The 20725-nt window shown below is 48.7% G+C and overlaps 1 protein-coding gene across 18 annotated transcripts in view; it reads left to right on the top strand.

Moving 5' to 3' along the window:
• robo2 (roundabout, axon guidance receptor, homolog 2 (Drosophila)) overlaps positions 1–20725 on the top strand; it is a 1628477-nt gene that overhangs the window by 832318 nt on the left and 775434 nt on the right. Inside the window, exon 1 of one of the 18 annotated variants that reach the window (XM_072513080.1) lies at positions 6472–7360. The exons of the other annotated variants lie outside the window; for them this stretch is intronic. Coding sequence (XP_072369181.1) covers positions 7309–7360 — 52 coding nt within the window. The 5' untranslated portion in view covers positions 6472–7308. Of the gene's footprint in view, positions 1–6471; positions 7361–20725 lie in introns of those variants that run through there. 18 annotated transcript variants of the gene reach the window in all.

Genomic DNA, 20725 nt, shown 5'->3' with positions numbered 1-20725 from the left:
ATCAAATTCTCGTACTCGTGTTCAAAGCCCTCCTTGGCCACCCCACCCCCCTCACCAACACCTCTCCCCCACCCCCCCAAACACCATCCATCGGCCCTCTGCCACTATCTCTAAGTCTCTTCCCACTCTGAAACCCTCTGCTCTCTGATCTCACGTACATCCCACTCTGAATTCACGTACATCCCACTCTGATCTCACGTACATCCCACTCTGATCTCACGTACATCCCACTCTGATCTCACGTACATCCCACTTTTAACCTATGGTGGCCACGTCTTCATCTACTCTTGAATTCCCTTCCGAAGCCTCTGTACCTCCCTTTCCCCCTTTACGATGATCCTTAAATTGACCATCCTTTTCACTACTGGTTCTTTTGTACAAAAGTGTCGTGGTTATGTTACTGGACTTGTCATTCAGAAGCATGAGTTTTAACCCCAACAAGACTTTTCGAGAACTGAAACGCAGTTCATTAAATCGATCTGAAATAATAAAGCTAACCTCCGTCATGGTGACTATGAAACTATCAGGTTGTTCGAAAGGCCCATCTGGTCCACTCATATCCTTTCAGGCAGTGAATGTGCCATCCTTCCATTGGTCTGGCCTATACGTGTCACCAGACCTACAGCAATGCGGTTGACTCTTAACTGCCCTTTGAAATGGCTGAACAAGACACTCAGTTGTACCAGACTGCTCCTCACAAAGACTGTGATGGTTCGATGGTTGGAGAAGGTGGCACTTTCTCAAGGGGAACCTTACTGGTGCCGCCCATATCCCGTGAAAGAGTAATCTTAGAAATGTATGTAACATGGTGTCCAATTATGCTTGATAGTGTTCCTCTGAAGCATCTTTGGGAAGTTTTATTATGTTAAAGATTCTATTTAATTGCAAACTTCTTCCTGCTGTTAGTGCGCTATGCAATGGCGCCTGTTTAGTCCCTGTAGCCAGTGCTAGTCTTAGCCAGGACGCCACAAGAGGTGCGACATTGGCTTTAGGGTCTGAGTGGGTAGACAGAGAGGTAAGTGGGGATGCGAGCGGGGATAATCATTCAAGGTCCGCCGCCCCAGACTGCTGTCTAGCGACCCCTGCTGGGAAACGTGCGTGTGTGGGTTTTTTTTTGGCAGGATTGTGGTGAGGCTGTAAATACCTCCACATGGGACTAGCCCCACCGAGGCGCCAACCCAGTTCCAACTAGGTAGTGAGCGTTAAAATTGGCCCCTGCATGCCTCCTGTGTGAAATTTCCATTTGAGTGAGAAAACACGGAAACATGAAGATAACCATTGGACTTAGCAGAGTCCAGCACCTTGTGGACAAAACTGGGGCAGCGGGAGAGGAGGAAGCAATCACAGTAAATACAAATACAATCATCTATTACGGAACTTGGAAGCCAACGTCCACAGGGAATGTGAGGCCAGATCTCACACGACATCTTATCTCTAACTTGTGGAAATTTAAAGCTGGACTTGGTGAAGGTGACCAGAAAGTTACTGGGTTGGTAGGAAAGGGTCTAGTTCAGCCATACCCTCCAGAGAAGGAAACCTGCCCTCATTACCTCCTCTGGGTCTCACATCACCATGACTGACTCTTACCCGCCTTTTGAAGTGGCCCAGCTCAGTCCAGCGCTGTTCGAGATGGCTAATAAATGCCAGTCTTGTCAGTGATACATACATCCTGAGAATGAATTTGACAAATTTCAATTTCATTTTGTGTCCCTGGAGAATCAATGTAGATTCAAATAAGGATTTGAGTTTTCCCTCGTCTGGTTCCATGAAGGATATTGATTGGTCAGATTTGGTTGATCTGACATCCGATATCTTTAGTGGACTAAATATTTATTCGATCAGCTGCAGCTCCACAGACACACCTGTACCTGTAGCCTAAAGCCACCATCACTAAGACCACCTGTATCCACCTCCGAAACATCATTACTAACTCTGCCCCCGCTTCAGATCATCAATTGGTGAAACATTCATTTGTGTCTTTGGAAGCTCCAGATTCTCGTTTTTCGTCGCAATTTTCGTCACTCCACCATTGATGATGCCCGGTAGGAGCCGTGTGTACCATCAACAAGATGCATTGCAGGAACTCACCAAGGGTACTTTGATAAGACCTTCTAAACCCACCTTCTCTACCACCGAGAACAGTTTTTGCAAACTTTTTTTCCGGGGACCCAGTTTTACCAACCGGCCAACCTTCGCGACCCAGGCCGGCCGACCTTTGCAGCTCACGCCGGCCAACCTACGCGACCCACCATTTTCTCTTACCTTGTTTGTTGCTGACAAAAATGGAGGAAATGGTTTTGGGTCCCATTGGCCCCCCGAACTTGAAAAAAAAAGACTGCGACCATATTTTAAAAATGCGGCCGCACTGCGCATGTGTGCCCGATCGTCGGTGCATGTGCGCATAGTTTTGCACATGCGCACCGATGATCGGGCAAGTATGCGCAGTGTGGCTGATTTTAAAAAATCTGTTCCTGGCCATTTTGGAGGCCGCTCACAGCCGGCATTATTAAAAGCCGGCTGCTATGGCTGTTGCACGGGGATTTGTGTGATCGGGAGCGCCGCGAAGGACGGCTCCGCGACCCTCCCTCGACCCACCCCTGAGTTTGATAATGCCTGACATAGAAGGACAAGGGCAGCAGATGTATCGGAACACCTTAACTTGGAAGTTCCCCTCCAAGTCACATCCTGACTTGGGAATACATTGCCATTCCTTCATTGTCACTGGGCCAAAATTCTAAGGGGTATTGACAGGGTGGATGTGGAGAGGATGTTTTCTCTTGTGGAAGATTCTAGAATGAGGGGTCATTGTTTAAATATAAGGGGTCACCCACTTAAGACAGAGATAAGGAGAAACCTTTACCCTCAAGAGCGCGTGAGTCTCCGGAACTCTCTTCCTCAAACATCAGTGGAAGCTTTTTAAGGCAGAGTTGGATACATTCCTGATGAACAAGGGGGTGAAAGGTTATCGGGGGGTGGGCGGGAAGGTGGGGTTGAGGTTGCAATCAGATCAGCCATGATCTCATTGAATGGTGGAGAGGGTTCGAGGGGCCGAGTGGCCTACCCTGTTCCTAATTCATATGTTTGCATGTATGTTTGTAAAATCCTGGAACGCCCTCTCTACACAGTGAATGTACCGACACCACACGGTCTGAAGCGGTTCAAGGCAGCAGCTCACCTGCGCCACCTTCTCAAGGGCAATTAGGGATGTTCAATAAATGATGGCCCAGCCTGCAATGCTCACATTCCTTAGAAAAATAATAAAGAGATGATTAGAGCTGCCTAGGCTCTGAGCTCTGAAGTTCCCCCCCAACAGCTTCCTAACTCTCTACCTGTGTTACTGCCTTAAGATGCTGCTTTCAACAAACCCATTTCTCCTCATGTGGTTCAGTAGCAAATGTCATTTGCTAATGCTCCTATGAAGCACCTTGGGAATCCGTTTCAAAGTTAAAGGTTCTATATAAATATAAGTTATTGTTGTTGATGTTGTCTGGAGGTGGCTGCGGGATCTGGTGTGCTCTGTGTTGCTGTGTGTTAATGCACCACAGGCTGGTAACTTAAATTCCCAGTCACATCCTTCTACATTCATTTCTTCCCCGTCCTCTTCCCCTCCTCTGTGGAACATGCTGACTGCTACTTACTCGGGGCTTTGCGTGCCCGACTGACGCATCTCACGTGGGCCTCAGGACTGAGGGTTGGAATGCTGATCATTGTCCAACTTGGTTCTGTCCTTACACAATTTCAAAACACAAGCAGCAAATATTGCAGCACACACACACACACTCAGATAACGCGTAGACCAGAGCACTATACACACCCTCACATATGAATGCTCACACAAAGCGCAAGCATGCTCTTATTATGCACACATACACATATCCGTACTGACTCATGCTTGCTGCAGCAGGCATCATTGAATAATGATTAAAAGTAGGGAACCACAAATGGTTCTATGTTGGCATCCCTCCTTTCTAATTATATTGCTGTTGCCACTGGAATCAGAGGGAAAACTCTCCACTGGTTGGAGTCCTAGCCACCACAAAGGGAGATGGTAGTTTTTGTTGGAGGTCAATCATCTCAGTCCAGCGCACTGGTGCAGGAGTTCCTCAGGATAGTGTCCTAGGCCCAACCATCTTCCGCTGCTTCATCAATTACCATTCATATAAATACTGTGGCTACAAGAGCAGGTTAAGAGGCTGTGAATTCTGCAGTGAGTAGCTCACCTCCTGATTTCCCAAAAGCCTGTCCACCATCGACAGGGCACAAATCAGGAATATAATGAAATATTCTCCATTTGCCTGGGTGTGCGCAGCTCCAACAACACTCGAGAACCTCAACACCATCCAAAAAAAAGCAGCCCGCTTGATTGGCACCACTTCCACCACCGTAAACATTCAATCCCTCCACCACCGACGAACAGTGGCAGCCGTGTGTACCATCTACAAGGTGCACTGCAATAATTCACCAAGGTTCCTTAGGCAGCACCTTCCAAAACAATCATCACTACCATCTAGAAGGACAAGGACAGCTGTTTAAATTTATCACAGATAAATTTGCCTGGGATCCACCCGCCACTTGTACCATCCTGATTTGGAAATATATCGCTGTTCCTGGGTCAAAATTCCTGTAATTTTGTGGGTGTCCCTACAATACAGGGAGTGTAACCATTCAAGAAGGTAGCACACCATCACATTCCGAAGGGCAATTAGGGATGGGAAGTAACTGCTGGCCATATGTCGCCACATTCCAGCACCTGTTCGGGGAGGCTGGTACGGGAATTGAACCCGTGCTGCGGGCAGTGTTCTGCATTATAAGCCAGTGATTTAGCCCACTGTGCTAAACTAGCCTCACAGATAGGCTGTGTTTCCGACATTATGGCAGTGACTGCTGCTCAGAAAGTGCTTTATGGGCCGCAAATGACATTAGGATGTCATGAGGTTGTGAGAGGCACCCTGAGTTATTTACTTAAAATTCTTCTGGAAATCTGATGTTTTGATTGAGTTTTGTTTTTGCAGAAGAATAATAATAATCTTTATGAGTGTCACAAGTAAGCTGACATTAACTCTGCAATGAAGTTACTGTGAAAAGCCCCTAGTCGCCACACTCCGGCGCCTGTTCGGGTACACCGAGGGAGAATTCAGAATGTCCAATTCACCTAACCTGCACGTCTTTCGGGCTTGTGGGAGGAAACCGGAGCACCCGGAGGAAACGCACGCAGGCGCGAGGAGAACGTGCAGACTCCGCACAGTGACCCAGCGGGGAATCGAACCTGGGACCCTGGCGCTGTGAAGCTACCCCATAACTGGGGTGGAGCTGGGGGTTGGAGGTGGTGGACAGGGAGGGTATTGTGCTGAAATTCTGGGTTTTCGGCAGCCATTAAGTCTTCTTGTGTGTGTATGTAAGAGAGAGAGATAGTATATAATCAGCAGGAGGCGCCAGAGCCCTGTTTCTGTTCAACAAAAAAAATAGGAAATCGTTCTCCTTTGCTCTCCCTCATTAACCGAGCAGCACATTGTGTGTGAGTGATGTACTCAAATCAGACAGGCCGTCAAAAAGCTTGCAGGGTATGATGATGAGCGGGAGTAACATTCAGCATCCCGAGTACTGCAGGAAAGGGAGAGAGAGCGCAGAGGAACTCCTGCTATCACCTCCCTTTCTGCAACCTTCAATCAAACCAGACAGTCATCTGCCTGACTTTTGGTGGCGGCTGCCTGTGTGTGTGTATCTCAGCCCGGAAAGTTCAGTGCAAGCACAATCCTTTGATCCGCTCCACCCACCCGCCTCGTCCCATCACAGAGAGCGAGGGAGGGAGAGAGGATTAAGTAAAGGGACATGTTCTGGAATGAGCATGGAACAAGGCAAGAGGAACTGGGACTGCAGACAGGGGAGGGTTACTTGTGGGGGGTTTTTGCATAAGGCTACCGATTCCGAGACTGGACCTTTTCCTTCTCCCCGATAGAACAGCATTTTTATGTTTAAAAAAAAATAAGGTATGAGCAGCAAATGATTTGCTTCACCCGTGTAGCGAACTTCAAAACAGAGCAAGGGGCAGAGGAAAGAAATGCTGCTTTTGACTTGTCTGAATGCACCCTGACGTGTTTGGAGTTTAAACGATGACTGATTGGTTATGGAAACATTGTTTGAAATAAAGTGCTGGTATATCCAGCGTACGAATACTTCCCCTGTCCTCCTCCTCGGAGCGAATTGCTTAACCAGAGAGGGGGGGAGAGAGCAGGATCTGCCAAGAGAGAGACGGGGGAAAGACATACATTTTCTTTCTCTGGCGAATTTGTAACCGAGTCTCCAAAGTAGCAGCCTGCTGGCCAGGCTGAATCTCTCTCTTTTTTCTTTGGTTCAATGGTTGGTCTCAAACCTCCCCTCACTCTTTCTCCAAACCCCTCTTCCACCCCGTCTCCACTCCCCAAGTTGTGTGTGTGAATCTCTCCCCCTCTCCCAGTGCATGTGTCACTTCTAGAGCCCAGCCTGTGTGCTGTGTTCACAGTGTATGCGTGTGTGCACTGTGTGTGTGCACTGTATGGGTGTGTGTCCTGGACGGAAGCACACACACACACAGACACACATCCCAGAGTAAAGTCACAGGGCTCACCTCCCAAAACAAACACTGACACCCACCTAGCCACCCACAGGAGGAGGACATGCGACCGCATTACTGGGAAGCTGTTGCCACATGTGGAAGCTGAGCTTTGAGAGTGAACCCTCGCTGAATTCAGGGAAAGTCTGATGTACAGTAAAGCGGCAGACGTTGCTGGGGGAGAGAGCGAGCACATCACACCCAAAGTGCATTTTCTGCCCGCACGGTTTCTTGAACAGCAGTGGGATTTCAGCCAAGGATCCAGTTCGCCTCGCCGATTATTGCTGCTGCTACCAAACCCTCTGTCCAGAGCAGAGAGGGAAGTTGTATTCCTTTCCCCCCCCCCCCCCCCCCTAGCCCTGCCGAAAGGGGGATTCCTTCACCGAGGGCTCTCTCTCACCCTCTCTCTCTCGCTGATTGATTTATTCCCAGCTACAGCAACAAAACCCGACTGTGAACCACATTGAAGATCAAACTGCCTGCCTTCAATCGCCAGGGGAACTACTGCAACTTACTGCTGCCGCCTCTCTCTCAATTTAACCTCACCCCCTCTTTCAGCAAATTGCAGATTTCTTTTTTGTCTGTGTGTGTGGATCGGATCTGCCTCTGTTTGTGTGTGTGTGTGTGTGTATGTGTGTCCTCTCTCTCTCTCTCTGCCTCTCTTTGGGAAGTTGCCTCGACAATCCGGCGCACTCCACATTCTCCCCTGACCCGCAGGGATGGCTCTGCTGACTTATCTCGCCGCCTGTGGATTATTCTCGCAAGTTTCTGGTGAGTGCTGTCTCCGCGCTTGGGCTGGAGGGTTGTGGTGTGGGTGGGTTTTGCAAACTCCTCGCCTGATTCTGCAGGCAGGCAGGCGGGAGAGCAGCACCTCGCACTGGGGCTGTACCGCTCTCTCTTTCTGTCTGGGGCCAGGGTGGGTGCTTTGTGACCGAATGCTGGAAACACACACTGGAAAAGCGGTTTCTGCTTTCACCCCCGCCTTGTCCCCCTGCCTTCTCTCGCTTTAAATGTATATCAGCGTGTAACAGATGTTTAAACCTCGTGAATTCGCCCTTGACAGTGTAATCTGTAAACTTTGAGATATTTAGCTCCAGGCGAGAGAATTTGAGTTCCCTCATGCAGTAAGAGAGAAGATTATTATAATATATATATATATATATAAAAACTGCTTGCTAATCCCCCCCCCCCCCCCCTCCAGTGTGTGTGAGAGAGAGATTGAGTGGAAGGGGGTTACATGCCTCTGGAGATATATTTTGCTGGCAGGGTTGATTCAGAGAGGTGCCTGTTCCCACATGAACCCTGGCAGACAGAGAAAGGAGGAATACTCCGCATTTATTCTGAAATATATTCAAATCAAACCGCTCCCATCAGCTTTAGAAATAAGAAATGAGGACTGGATTGGGATGATTCTCTGCTGATATTTAATGATGCACCGTTTTCTTAATCTGACCAAGTGTAAGGGTGAGGTTTCACTGCGGGTAACGAACGGTGGAAAGGATGTTCTGGGCAGTATGATCACCGCTGGAGAGACAGGGGACCGCGATTCTTATCGAGAATGTGCTGATGAGTGGACCAGGCTTGTGTGTGTAAATCTCGAGTGGATTGATACGGAGATGGTGTGACCTGTCCCCCAGAAGCTCTAGACTTCCAGCAGAATGCGCTTCCCAGATCCAATCATTCTCAACAGGAATTCTCAGTACAGCTGGATCCTTTCTGACCAGTGTCACAGAGCTGGTTAGATTTTGGATAACGGAGTATATGGACTTAGAGCTGGTTAGAGTTTGGATAGGGGAGTCTATGGACTCAGAGCTGGTTAGAGTTTGGACAGGAGAGTCTATGGACTCAGAGCTGGTTAGAGTTTGGATAGGGGAGTCTATTGACACAGAGCTGGTTAGAGTTTGGATAGGGGAGTCTATTAACACAGAGCTGGTTAGAGTTTGGATAGAGGAGTCTGTGGACTCTCAGAGCTGGTTAGAGTTTGGATAGGGGAGTCTATGGACTCTCAGAGCTGGTTAGAGTTTGGACAGGGGAGTCTATTGACACAGGGCTGGTTAGAGTTTGGATAGGAGAGTCTATGGACTCAGAGCTGGTTAGAGTTTGGATAGGGGAGTCTAGGGACTCAGAGCTGGTTAGAGTTTGGATAGGGGAGTCTGTGGACTCTCAGAGCTGGTTAGAGTTTGGATAGGGGAGTCTATGGACTCTCAGAGCTGGTTAGAGTTTGGATAGGGGAGCCTATTGACACAGAGCTGGTTAGAGTTTGGATAGGAGAGTCTATGGACTCAGAGCTGGTTAGAGTTTGGATAGGGGAGTCTAGGGACTCAGAGCTAGTTAGAGTTTGGATAGGGGAGTCTATGGACTCTCAGAGCTGGTTAGAGTTTGGATAGGGGAGTCTATTGACACAGAGCTGGTTAGAGTTTGGATAGGGGAGTCTGTGGACTCTCAGAGCTGGTTAGAGTTTGGATAGGGGAGTCTGTGGATTCTGAGAGCTGGTTAGAGTTTGGATCGGGGAGTCTATGGACTCAGAGCTGGTTAGAGTTTGGATAGGGGAGTCTATGGACTCAGAGCTGGTTAGAGTTTGGACAGGGGAGTCTATTGACACAGGGCTGGTTAGAGTTTGGAATGGAGAGTCTATGGACTCAGAGCTGGTTAGAGTTTGGATAGGGGAGTCTAGGGACTCAGAGCTGGTTAGAGTTTGGATAGGGGAGTCTGTGGACTCTCAGAGCTGGTTAGAGTTTGGATAGGGGAGTCTATGGACTCTCAGAGCTGGTTAGAGTTTGGATAGGGGAGTCTATTGACACAGAGCTGGTTAGAGTTTGGATAGGAGAGTCTATGGACTCAGAGCTGGTTAGAGTTTGGATAGGGGAGTCTAGGGACTCAGAGCTAGTTAGAGTTTGGATAGGGGAGTCTATGGACTCTCAGAGCTGGTTAGAGTTTGTATAGGGGAGTCTATTGACACAGAGCTGGTTAGAGTTTGGATAGGGGAGTCTGTGGACTCTCAGAGCTGGTTAGAGTTTGGATAGGGGAGTCTGTGGATTCTGAGAGCTGGTTAGAGTTTGGATCGGGGAGTCTATGGACTCAGAGCTGGTTAGAGTTTGGATAGGGGAGTCTATGGACTCAGAGCTGGTTAGAGTTTGGATAGGAGAGTCTGTGGACTCAGAGCTGGTTAGAGTTTGGATAGAGGAGTCTATAGATTCAGAGCTGGGTAGAGTTTGGATAGGAGAGTCTGTGGACTCAGAGCTGGTTAGAGTTTGGATAGGGGTGTCTATTGACACAGAACAGGTTAGAGTTTGGATAGGGAAGTTTAGGGACTCCGAGCTGGTTAGAGTTTGGAAGGGGAGTCCATGGACTCAGAGCTGGTGAGTTTGGATAGGGGAGTTTATGGACTCCCAGAGCTGGTTAGAGTTTGGATAGGGGAGTCTGTGGACACAGAGCTGGTTAGAGTTTGGATAGGGGAGTCTTTGGACACAGAGCTGGTTAGAGTTTGGATAGGGGAGTCTATGGACTCAGAGCTGGTTAGAGTTTGGATAGGGGAGTCTATTGTCTCAGAGCTGGTTAGAGTTTGGATAGGGGAGTCTATGGACTCTCAGAGCTGGTTAGAGTTTGGATAGGGGAGTCTATTAACACAGAGCTGGTTAGAGTTTGGATAGGGGAGTCTGTGGACTCTCAGAGCTGGTTAGAGTTTGGATAAGGGACTCTGTGGATTCTGAGAGCTGGTTAGAGATTGGATAGGGGAGTCTATGGACTCCCAGAGCTGGTTAGAGTTTGGATAGGAGAGTCTATGGGCTCAGCGCTGATTAGAGTTTGGATAGGAGAGTCTGTGGACTCAGAGCTGGTTAGAGTTTGTATAGGGGAGTCTATTGACACAGAGCTGGTTAGAGTTTGGATAGGGAATCTATTGACACAGAGCTGGTTAGAGTTTGGATAGGGGACTCCATGGACTCAGAGCTGGTGAGTTTGGATAGGGGAGTTTATGGACTCCCAGAGCTGGTTAGACTTTGGATAGGGGAGTCTGTGGACACAGAGCTGGTTAGAGTTTGGATAGGGGAGTCTGTGGACACAGAGCTGGTTAGAGTTTGGATAGGGGAGTCTATGGACTCAGAGCTGGTTAGAGTTTGGATAGGGGAGTTTATGGACTCCCAGAGCTGTTTAGAGTTTGGATAGGGGAGCCTGTGGACACAGAGCTGGTTAGAGTTTGGATAGGGGAGTCTGTGGACACAGAGCTGGTTAGCGTTTGGATAGGGGAGTCTATGGACTCAGAGCTGGTTAGAGTTTGGATAGGGGAGGCTATGGACCCAGAGCTGATTAGAGTTTGGATAGGGGAGTCTATGGACTCTCAGAGCTGGTTAGAGTTTGGATAACGGAGTCTAAGGACTCAGAGCTGGTTAGAGTTTGGAAAACGGAGTCTAAGGACTCAGAGCTGGTTAGAGTTTGGATAGGGGAGTCTATGGACTCTCAGAGCTGGTTAGAGTTTGGATAGGGGAGTCTATTGACACAGAGCTGGTTAGAGTTTGGATAGGGGAGTCTGTGGACTCTCAGAGCTGGTTAGAGTTTGGATAGGGGAGTCTGTGGATTCTGAGAGCTGGTTAGAGTTTGGATCGGGGAGTCTATGGACTCAGAGCTGGTTAGAGTTTGGACAGGGGAGTCTATTGACACAGGGCTGGTTAGAGTTTGGAATAGAGAGTCTATGGACTCAGAGCTGGTTAGAGTTTGGATAGGGGAGTCTAGGGACTCAGAGCTGGTTAGAGTTTGGATAGGGGAGTCTGTGGACTCTCAGAGCTGGTTAGAGTTTGGATAGGGGAGTCTATGGACTCTCAGAGCTGGTTAGAGTTTGGATAGGGGAGTCTATTGACACAGAGCTGGTTAGAGTTTGGATAGGAGAGTCTATGGACTCAGAGCTGGTTAGAGTTTGGATAGGGGAGTCTAGGGACTCAGAGCTAGTTAGAGTTTGGATAGGGGAGTCTATGGACTCTCAGAGCTGGTTAGAGTTTGGATAGGGGAGTCTATTGACACAGAGCTGGTTAGAGTTTGGATAGGGGAGTCTGTGGACTCTCAGAGCTGGTTAGAGTTTGGATAGGGGAGTCTGTGGATTCTGAGAGCTGGTTAGAGTTTGGATCGGGGAGTCTATGGACTCAGAGCTGGTTAGAGTTTGGATAGGGGAGTCTATGGACTCAGAGCTGGTTAGAGTTTGGATAGGAGAGTCTGTGGACTCAGAGCTGGTTAGAGTTTGGATAGGGGAGTCTATGGACTCAGAGCTGGGTAGAGTTTGGATAGGAGAGTCTGTGGACTCAGAGCTGGTTAGAGTTTGGATAGGGGTGTCTATTGACACAGAGCTGGTTAGAGTTTGGATAGGGAAGTTTAGGGACTCAGAGCTGGTTAGAGTTTGGAAGGGGAGTCCATGGACTCAGAGCTGGTGAGTTTGGATAGGGGAGTTTATGGACTCCCAGAGCTGGTTAGAGTTTGGATAGGGGAGTCTGTGGACTCTCAGAGCTGGTTAGAGTTTGGATAGGGGAGTCTATGGACTCTCAGAGCTGGTTAGAGTTTGGATAGGGGAGTCTATTGACACAGAGCTGGTTAGAGTTTGGATAGGAGAGTCTATGGACTCAGAGCTGGTTAGAGTTTGGATAGGGGAGTCGAGGGACTCAGAGCTAGTTAGAGTTTGGATAGGGGAGTCTATGGACTCTCAGAGCTGGTTAGAGTTTGGATAGGGGAGTCTATTGACACAGAGCTGGTTAGAGTTTGGATAGGGGAGTCTGTGGACTCTCAGAGCTGGTTAGAGTTTGGATAGGGGAGTCTGTGGATTCTGAGAGCTGATTAGAGTTTGGATCGGGGAGTCTATGGACTCAGAGCTGGTTAGAGTTTGGATAGGGGAGTCTATGGACTCAGAGCTGGTTAGAGTTTGGACAGGGGAGTCTATTGACACAGGGCTGGTTAGAGTTTGGAATGGAGAGTCTATGGACTCAGAGCTGGTTAGAGTTTGGATAGGGGAGTCTAGGGACTCAGAGCTGGTTAGAGTTTGGATAGGGGAGTCTGTGGACTCTCAGAGCTGGTTAGAGTTTGGATAGGGGAGTCTATGGACTCTCAGAGCTGGTTAGAGTTTGGATAGGGGAGTCTATTGACACAGAGCTGGTTAGAGTTTGGATAGGAGAGTCTATGGACTCAGAGCTGGTTAGAGTTTGGATAGGGGAGTCTAGGGACTCAGAGCTAGTTAGAGTTTGGATAGGGGAGTCTATGGACTCTCAGAGCTGGTTAGAGTTTGGATAGGGGAGTCTATTGACACAGAGCTGGTTAGAGTTTGGATAGGGGAGTCTGTGGACTCTCAGAGCTGGTTAGAGTTTGGATAGGGGAGTCTGTGGATTCTGAGAGCTGGTTAGAGTTTGGATCGGGGAGTCTATGGACTCAGAGCTGGTTAGAGTTTGGATAGGGGAGTCAATGGACTCAGAGCTGGTTAGAGTTTGGATAGGAGAGTCTGTGGACTCAGAGCTGGTTAGAGTTTGGATAGGGGAGTCTATGGACTCAGAGCTGGGTAGAGTTTGGATAGGAGAGTCTGTGGACTCAGAGCTGGTTAGAGTTTGGATAGGGGTGTCTATTGACACAGAGCTGGTTAGAGTTTGGATAGGGAAGTTTAGGGACTCAGAGCTGGTTAGAGTTTGGAAGGGGAGTCCATGGACTCAGAGCTGGTGAGTTTGGATAGGGGAGTTTATGGACTCCCAGAGCTGGTTAGAGTTTGGATAGGGGAGTCTGTGGACACAGAGCTGGTTAGAGTTTGGATAGGGGAGTCTTTGGACACAGAGCTGGTTAGAGTTTGGATAGGGGAGTCTATGGACTCAGAGCTGGTTAGAGTTTGGATAGGGGAGTCTATTGTCTCAGAGCTGGTTAGAGTTTGGATAGGGGAGTCTATGGACTCTCAGAGATGGTTAGAGTTTGGATAGGGGAGTCTATTGACACAGAGCTGGTTAGAGTTTGGATAGGGGAGTCTGTGGACTCTCAGAGCTGGTTAGAGTTTGGATAAGGGACTCTGTGGATTCTGAGAGCTGGTTAGAGATTGGATAGGGGAGTCTATGGACTCCCAGAGCTGGTTAGAGTTTGGATAGGAGAGTCTATGGGCTCAGCACTGATTAGAGTTTGGATAGGAGAGTCTGTGGACTCAGAGCTGGTTAGAGTTTGGATAGGGGAGTCTATTGACACAGAGCTGGTTAGAGTTTGGATATGGAATCTATTGACACAGAGCTGGTTAGAGTTTGGATAGGGGAGTCCATGGACTCAGAGCTGGTGAGTTTGGATAGGGGAGTTTATGGACTCCCCGAGCTGGTTAGACTTTGGATAGGGGAGTCTGTGGACACAGAGCTGGTTAGAGTTTGTATAGGGGAGTCTGTGGACACAGAGCTGGTTAGAGTTTGGATAGGGGAGTCTATGGACTCAGAGCTGGTTAGAGTTTGGATAGGGGAGTTTATGGACTCCCAGAGCTGTTTAGAGTTTGGATAGGGGAGTCTGTGGACACAGAGCTCGTTAGAGTTTGGATAGGCGAGCCTGTGGACACAGAGCTGGTTAGAGTTTGGATAGGGGAGTCTGTGGACACAGAGCTGGTTAGCGTTTGGATAGGGGAGTCTATGGACTCAGAGCTGGTTAGAGTTTGGATAGGGGAGTCTATGGACCCAGAGCTGGTTAGAGTTTGGATAGGGGAGTCTATGGACTCTCAGAGCTGGTTAGAGTTTGGATAACGGAGTCTAAGGACTCAGAGCTGGTTAGAGTTTGGAAAACGGAGTCTAAGGACTCAGAGCTGGTTAGAGTTTGGATAGGGGAGTCTATGGACTCAGAGCTGGTTAGAGTTTGGATAGGGGAGTCTATGGACTCAGAGCTGGTTAGAGTTTGGATAGGGGAGCCTGTGGACACAGAGCTGGTTAGAGTTTGGATAGGGGAGTCTGTGGACACAGAGCTGGTTAGCGTTTGGATAGGGGAGTCTATGGACTCAGAGCTGGTTAGAGTTTGGATAGGGGAGGCTATGGACCCAGAGCTGATTAGAGTTTGGATAGGGGAGTCTATGGACTCTCAGAGCTGGTTAGAGTTTGGATAACGGAGTCTAAGGACTCAGAGCTGGTTAGAGTTTGGAAAACGGAGTCGAAGGACTCAGAGCTGGTTAGAGTTTGGATAGGGGAGTCTATGGACTCTCAGAGCTGGTTAGAGTTTGGATAGGGGAGTCTATTGACACAGAGCTGGTTAGAGTTTGGATAGGGGAGTCTGTGGACTCTCAGAGCTGGTTAGAGTTTGGATAGGGGAGTCTGTGGATTCTGAGAGCTGGTTAGAGTTTGGATCGGGGAGTCTATGGACTCAGAGCTGGTTAGAGTTTGGACAGGGGAGTCTATTGACACAGGGCTGGTTAGAGTTTGGAATAGAGAGTCTATGGACTCAGAGCTGGTTAGAGTTTGGATAGGGGAGTCTAGGGACTCAGAGCTGGTTAGAGTTTGGATAGGGGAGTCTGTGGACTCTCAGAGCTGGTTAGAGTTTGGATAGGGGAGTCTATGGACTCTCAGAGCTGGTTAGAGTTTGGATAGGGGAGTCTATTGACACAGAGCTGGTTAGAGTTTGGATAGGAGAGTCTATGGACTCAGAGCTGGTTAGAGTTTGGATAGGGGAGTCTAGGGACTCAGAGCTAGTTAGAGTTTGGATAGGGGAGTCTATGGACTCTCAGAGCTGGTTAGAGTTTGGATAGGGGAGTCTATTGACACAGAGCTGGTTAGAGTTTGGATAGGGGAGTCTGTGGACTCTCAGAGCTGGTTAGAGTTTGGATAGGGGAGTCTGTGGATTCTGAGAGCTGGTTAGAGTTTGGATCGGGGAGTCTATGGACTCAGAGCTGGTTAGAGTTTGGATAGGGGAGTCTATGGACTCAGAGCTGGTTAGAGTTTGGATAGGAGAGTCTGTGGACTCAGAGCTGGTTAGAGTTTGGATAGGGGAGTCTATGGACTCAGAGCTGGGTAGAGTTTGGATAGGAGAGTCTGTGGACTCAGAGCTGGTTAGAGTTTGGATAGGGGTGTCTATTGACACAGAGCTGGTTAGAGTTTGGATAGGGAAGTTTAGGGACTCAGAGCTGGTTAGAGTTTGGAAGGGGAGTCCATGGACTCAGAGCTGGTGAGTTTGGATAGGGGAGTTTATGGACTCCCAGAGCTGGTTAGAGTTTGGATAGGGGAGTCTGTGGACTCTCAGAGCTGGTTAGAGTTTGGATAGGGGAGTCTATGGACTCTCAGAGCTGGTTAGAGTTTGGATAGGGGAGTCTATTGACACAGAGCTGGTTAGAGTTTGGATAGGAGAGTCTATGGACTCAGAGCTGGTTAGAGTTTGGATAGGGGAGTCGAGGGACTCAGAGCTAGTTAGAGTTTGGATAGGGGAGTCTATGGACTCTCAGAGCTGGTTAGAGTTTGGATAGGGGAGTCTATTGACACAGAGCTGGTTAGAGTTTGGATAGGGGAGTCTGTGGACTCTCAGAGCTGGTTAGAGTTTGGATAGGGGAGTCTGTGGATTCTGAGAGCTGATTAGAGTTTGGATCGGGGAGTCTATGGACTCAGAGCTGGTTAGAGTTTGGATAGGGGAGTCTATGGACTCAGAGCTGGTTAGAGTTTGGACAGGGGAGTCTATTGACACAGGGCTGGTTAGAGTTTGGAATGGAGAGTCTATGGACTCAGAGCTGGTTAGAGTTTGGATAGGGGAGTCTAGGGACTCAGAGCTGGTTAGAGTTTGGATAGGGGAGTCTGTGGACTCTCAGAGCTGGTTAGAGTTTGGATAGGGGAGTCTATGGACTCTCAGAGCTGGTTAGAGTTTGGATAGGGGAGTCTATTGACACAGAGCTGGTTAGAGTTTGGATAGGAGAGTCTATGGACTCAGAGCTGGTTAGAGTTTGGATAGGGGAGTCTAGGGACTCAGAGCTAGTTAGAGTTTGGATAGGGGAGTCTATGGACTCTCAGAGCTGGTTAGAGTTTGGATAGGGGAGTCTATTGACACAGAGCTGGTTAGAGTTTGGATAGGGGAGTCTGTGGACTCTCAGAGCTGGTTAGAGTTTGAATAGGGGAGTCTGTGGATTCTGAGAGCTGGTTAGAGTTTGGATCGGGGAGTCTATGGACTCAGAGCTGGTTAGAGTTTGGATAGGGGAGTCAATGGACTCAGAGCTGGTTAGAGTTTGGATAGGAGAGTCTGTGGACTCAGAGCTGGTTAGAGTTTGGATAGGGGAGTGTATGGACTCAGAGCTGGGTAGAGTTTGGATAGGAGAGTCTGTGGACTCAGAGCTGGTTAGAGTTTGGATAGGGGTGTCTATTGACACAGAGCTGGTTAGAGTTTGGATAGGGAAGTTTAGGGACTCAGAGCTGGTTAGAGTTTGGAAGGGGAGTCCATGGACTCAGAGCTGGTGAGTTTGGATAGGGGAGTTTATGGACTCCCAGAGCTGGTTAGAGTTTGGATAGGGGAGTCTGTGGACACAGAGCTGGTTAGAGTTTGGATAGGGGAGTCTTTGGACACAGAGCTGGTTAGAGTTTGGATAGGGGAGTCTATGGACTCAGAGCTGGTTAGAGTTTGGATAGGGGAGTCTATTGTCTCAGAGCTGGTTAGAGTTTGGATAGGGGAGTCTATGGACTCTCAGAGATGGTTAGAGTTTGGATAGGGGAGTCTATTGACACAGAGCTGGTTAGAGTTTGGATAGGGGAGTCTGTGGACTCTCAGAGCTGGTTAGAGTTTGGATAAGGGACTCTGTGGATTCTGAGAGCTGGTTAGAGATTGGATAGGGGAGTCTATGGACTCCCAGAGCTGGTTAGAGTTTGGATAGGAGAGTCTATGGGCTCAGCACTGATTAGAGTTTGGATAGGAGAGTCTGTGGACTCAGAGCTGGTTAGAGTTTGGATAGGGGAGTCTATTGACACAGAGCTGGTTAGAGTTTGGATATGGAATCTATTGACACAGAGCTGGTTAGAGTTTGGATAGGGGAGTCCATGGACTCAGAGCTGGTGAGTTTGGATAGGGGAGTTTATGGACTCCCCGAGCTGGTTAGACTTTGGATAGGGGAGTCTGTGGACACAGAGCTCGTTAGAGTTTGGATAGGCGAGCCTGTGGACACAGAGCTGGTTAGAGTTTGGATAGGGGAGTCTGTGGACACAGAGCTGGTTAGCGTTTGGATAGGGGAGTCTATGGACTCAGAGCTGGTTAGAGTTTGGATAGGGGAGTCTATGGACCCAGAGCTGGTTAGAGTTTGGATAGGGGAGTCTATGGACTCTCAGAGCTGGTTAGAGTTTGGATAACGGAGTCTAAGGACTCAGAGCTGGTTAGAGTTTGGAAAACGGAGTCTAAGGACTCAGAGCTGGTTAGAGTTTGGATAGGGGAGTCTATGGACTCAGAGCTGGTTAGAGTTTGGATAGGGGAGTCTATGGACTCAGAGCTGGTTAGAGTTTGGATAGGGGAGTCTGTGGACTCTCAGAGCTGGTTAGAGTTTGGATAGGGGAGTCTGTGGATTCTGAGAGCTGGTTAGAGTTTGGATAGGGGAGTCTATGGACTCAGAGCTGGTTAGAGTTTGGATAGGGGAGTCTGTGGACACAGAGCTGGTTAGAGTTTGGATAGGGGAGTCTATGGACTCAGAGCTGGTTAGAGTTTGGATAGGGGAGTCTATGGACTCAGAGCTGGTTAGAGTTTGGATAGGGGACTCTGTGGACACAGAGCTGGTTAAAGTTTGGATAGGGGAGTCTATGGACTTAGAGCTGGTTAGAGTTTGGATAGGGGAGTCTATGGACTCAGAGCTGGTTAGAGTTTGGATAGGAGAGTCTGTGGACTCAGAGCTGGTTAGAGTTTGGATAGGGGTGTCTATGGACTCAGAGCTGGGTAGAGTTTGGATAGGAGAGTCTGTGGACTCAGAGCTGGTTAGAGTTTGGATAGGGGTGTCTATTGACACAGAGCTGGTTAGAGTTTGGATAGGGAAGTTTAGGGACTCAGAGCTGGTTAGAGTTTGGAAGGGGAGTCCATGGACTCAGAGCTGGTGAGTTTGGATAGGGGAGTTTATGGACTCCCAGAGCTGGTTAGAGTTTGGATAGGGGAGTTTATGGACTCCCAGAGCTGGTTAGAGTTTGGATAGGGGAGTCTGTGGACACAGAGCTGGTTAGAGTTTGGATAGGGGAGTCTTTGGACACAGAGCTGGTTAGAGTTTGGATAGGGGAGTCTATGGACTCAGAGCTGGTTAGAGTTTGGATAGGGGAGTCTATTTTCTCAGAGCTGGTTAGAGTTTGGATAGGGGAGTCTATGGACTCTCAGAGCTGGTTAGAGTTTGGATAGGGGAGTCTATTGACACAGAGCTGGTTAGAGTTTGGATAGGGGAGTCTGTGGACTCTCAGAGCTGGTTAGAGTTTGGATAAGGGACTCTGTGGATTCTGAGAGCTGGTTAGAGATTGGATCGGGGAGTCTATGGACTCAGAGCTGGTTAGAGTTTGGATAGGGGAGTCTATGGACTCAGAGCTGATTAGAGTTTGGATAGGAGAGTCTGTGGACTCAGAGCTGGTTAGAGTTTGGATAGGGGAGTCTATTGACACAGAGCTGGTTAGAGTTTGGATAGGGAATCTATTGACACAGAGCTGGTTAGAGTTTGGATAGGGGAGTCCATGGACTCAGAGCTGGTGAGTTTGGATAGGGGAGTTTATGGACTCCCAGAGCTGGTTAGACTTTGGATAGGGGAGTCTGTGGACACAGAGCTGGTTAGAGTTTGGATAGGGTAGTCTTTGGACACAGAGCTGGTTAGAGTTTGGATAGGGGAGTCTATGGACTCAGAGCTGGTTAGAGTTTGGATAGGGGAGTTTATGGACTCCCAGAGCTGTTTAGAGTTTGGATAGGGGAGCCTGTGGACACAGAGCTGGTTAGAGTTTGGATAGGGGAGTCTGTGGACACAGAGCTGGTTAGAGTTTGGATAGGGGAGTCTATGGACTCAGAGCTGGTTAGAGTTTGGATAGGGGAGTCTATGGACTCAGAGCTGGTTAGAGTTTGGATAGGGGAGTCTATGGACTCTCAGAGCTGGTTAGAGTTTGGGTAACGGAGTCTAAGGACTCAGAGCTGGTTAGAGTTTGGAAAACGGAGTCTAAGGACTCAGAGCTGGTTAGAGTTTGGATAGGGGAGTCTATGGACTCTCAGAGCTGGTTAGAGTTTGGATAGGGGAGTCTGTGGACTCTCAGAGCTGGTTAGAGTTTGGATAGGGGAGTCTATGGACTCTCAGAGCTGGTTAGAGTTTGGATAGGGGAGTCTATTGACACAGAGCTGGTTAGAGTTTGGATAGGAGAGTCTATGGACTCAGAGCTGGTTAGAGTTTGGATAGGGGAGTCTAGGGACTCAGAGCTAGTTAGAGTTTGGATAGGGGAGTCTATGGACTCTCAGAGCTGGTTAGAGTTTGGATAGGGGAGTCTATTGACACAGAGCTGGTTAGAGTTTGGATAGGGGAGTCTGTGGACTCTCAGAGCTGGTTAGAGTTTGGATAGGGGAGTCTGTGGATTCTGAGAGCTGGTTAGAGTTTGGATCGGGGAGTCTATGGACTCAGAGCTGGTTAGAGTTTGGATAGGGGAGTCTATGGACTCAGAGCTGGTTAGAGTTTGGATAGGAGAGTCTGTGGACTCAGAGCTGGTTAGAGTTTGGATAGGGGAGTCTATGGACTCAGAGCTGGGTAGAGTTTGGATAGGAGAGTCTGTGGACTCAGAGCTGGTTAGAGTTTGGATAGGGGTGTCTATTGACACAGAGCTGGTTAGTGTTTGGATAGGGAAGTTTAGGGACTCAGAGCTGGTTAGAGTTTGGAAGGGGAGTCCATGGACTCAGAGCTGGTGAGTTTGGATAGGGGAGTTTATGGACTCCCAGAGCTGGTTAGAGTTTGGATAGGGGAGTCTGTGGACTCTCAGAGCTGGTTAGAGTTTGGATAGGGGAGTCTATGGACTCTCAGAGCTGGTTAGAGTTTGGATAGGGGAGTCTATTGACACAGAGCTGGTTAGAGTTTGGATAGGAGAGTCTATGGACTCAGAGCTGGTTAGAGTTTGGATAGGGGAGTCGAGGGACTCAGAGCTAGTTAGAGTTTGGATAGGGGAGTCTATGGACTCTCAGAGCTGGTTAGAGTTTGGATAGGGGAGTCTATTGACACAGAGC

The sequence above is a fragment of the Scyliorhinus torazame genome, chromosome 8, assembly GCF_047496885.1.
Source record: "Scyliorhinus torazame isolate Kashiwa2021f chromosome 8, sScyTor2.1, whole genome shotgun sequence".
In the NCBI taxonomy this organism is placed as follows: Eukaryota; Metazoa; Chordata; class Chondrichthyes; order Carcharhiniformes; family Scyliorhinidae; genus Scyliorhinus; species Scyliorhinus torazame.
Note: the sequence above shows the minus strand (reverse complement) of the source record. Positions and strands in the feature narration are given on the sequence as shown.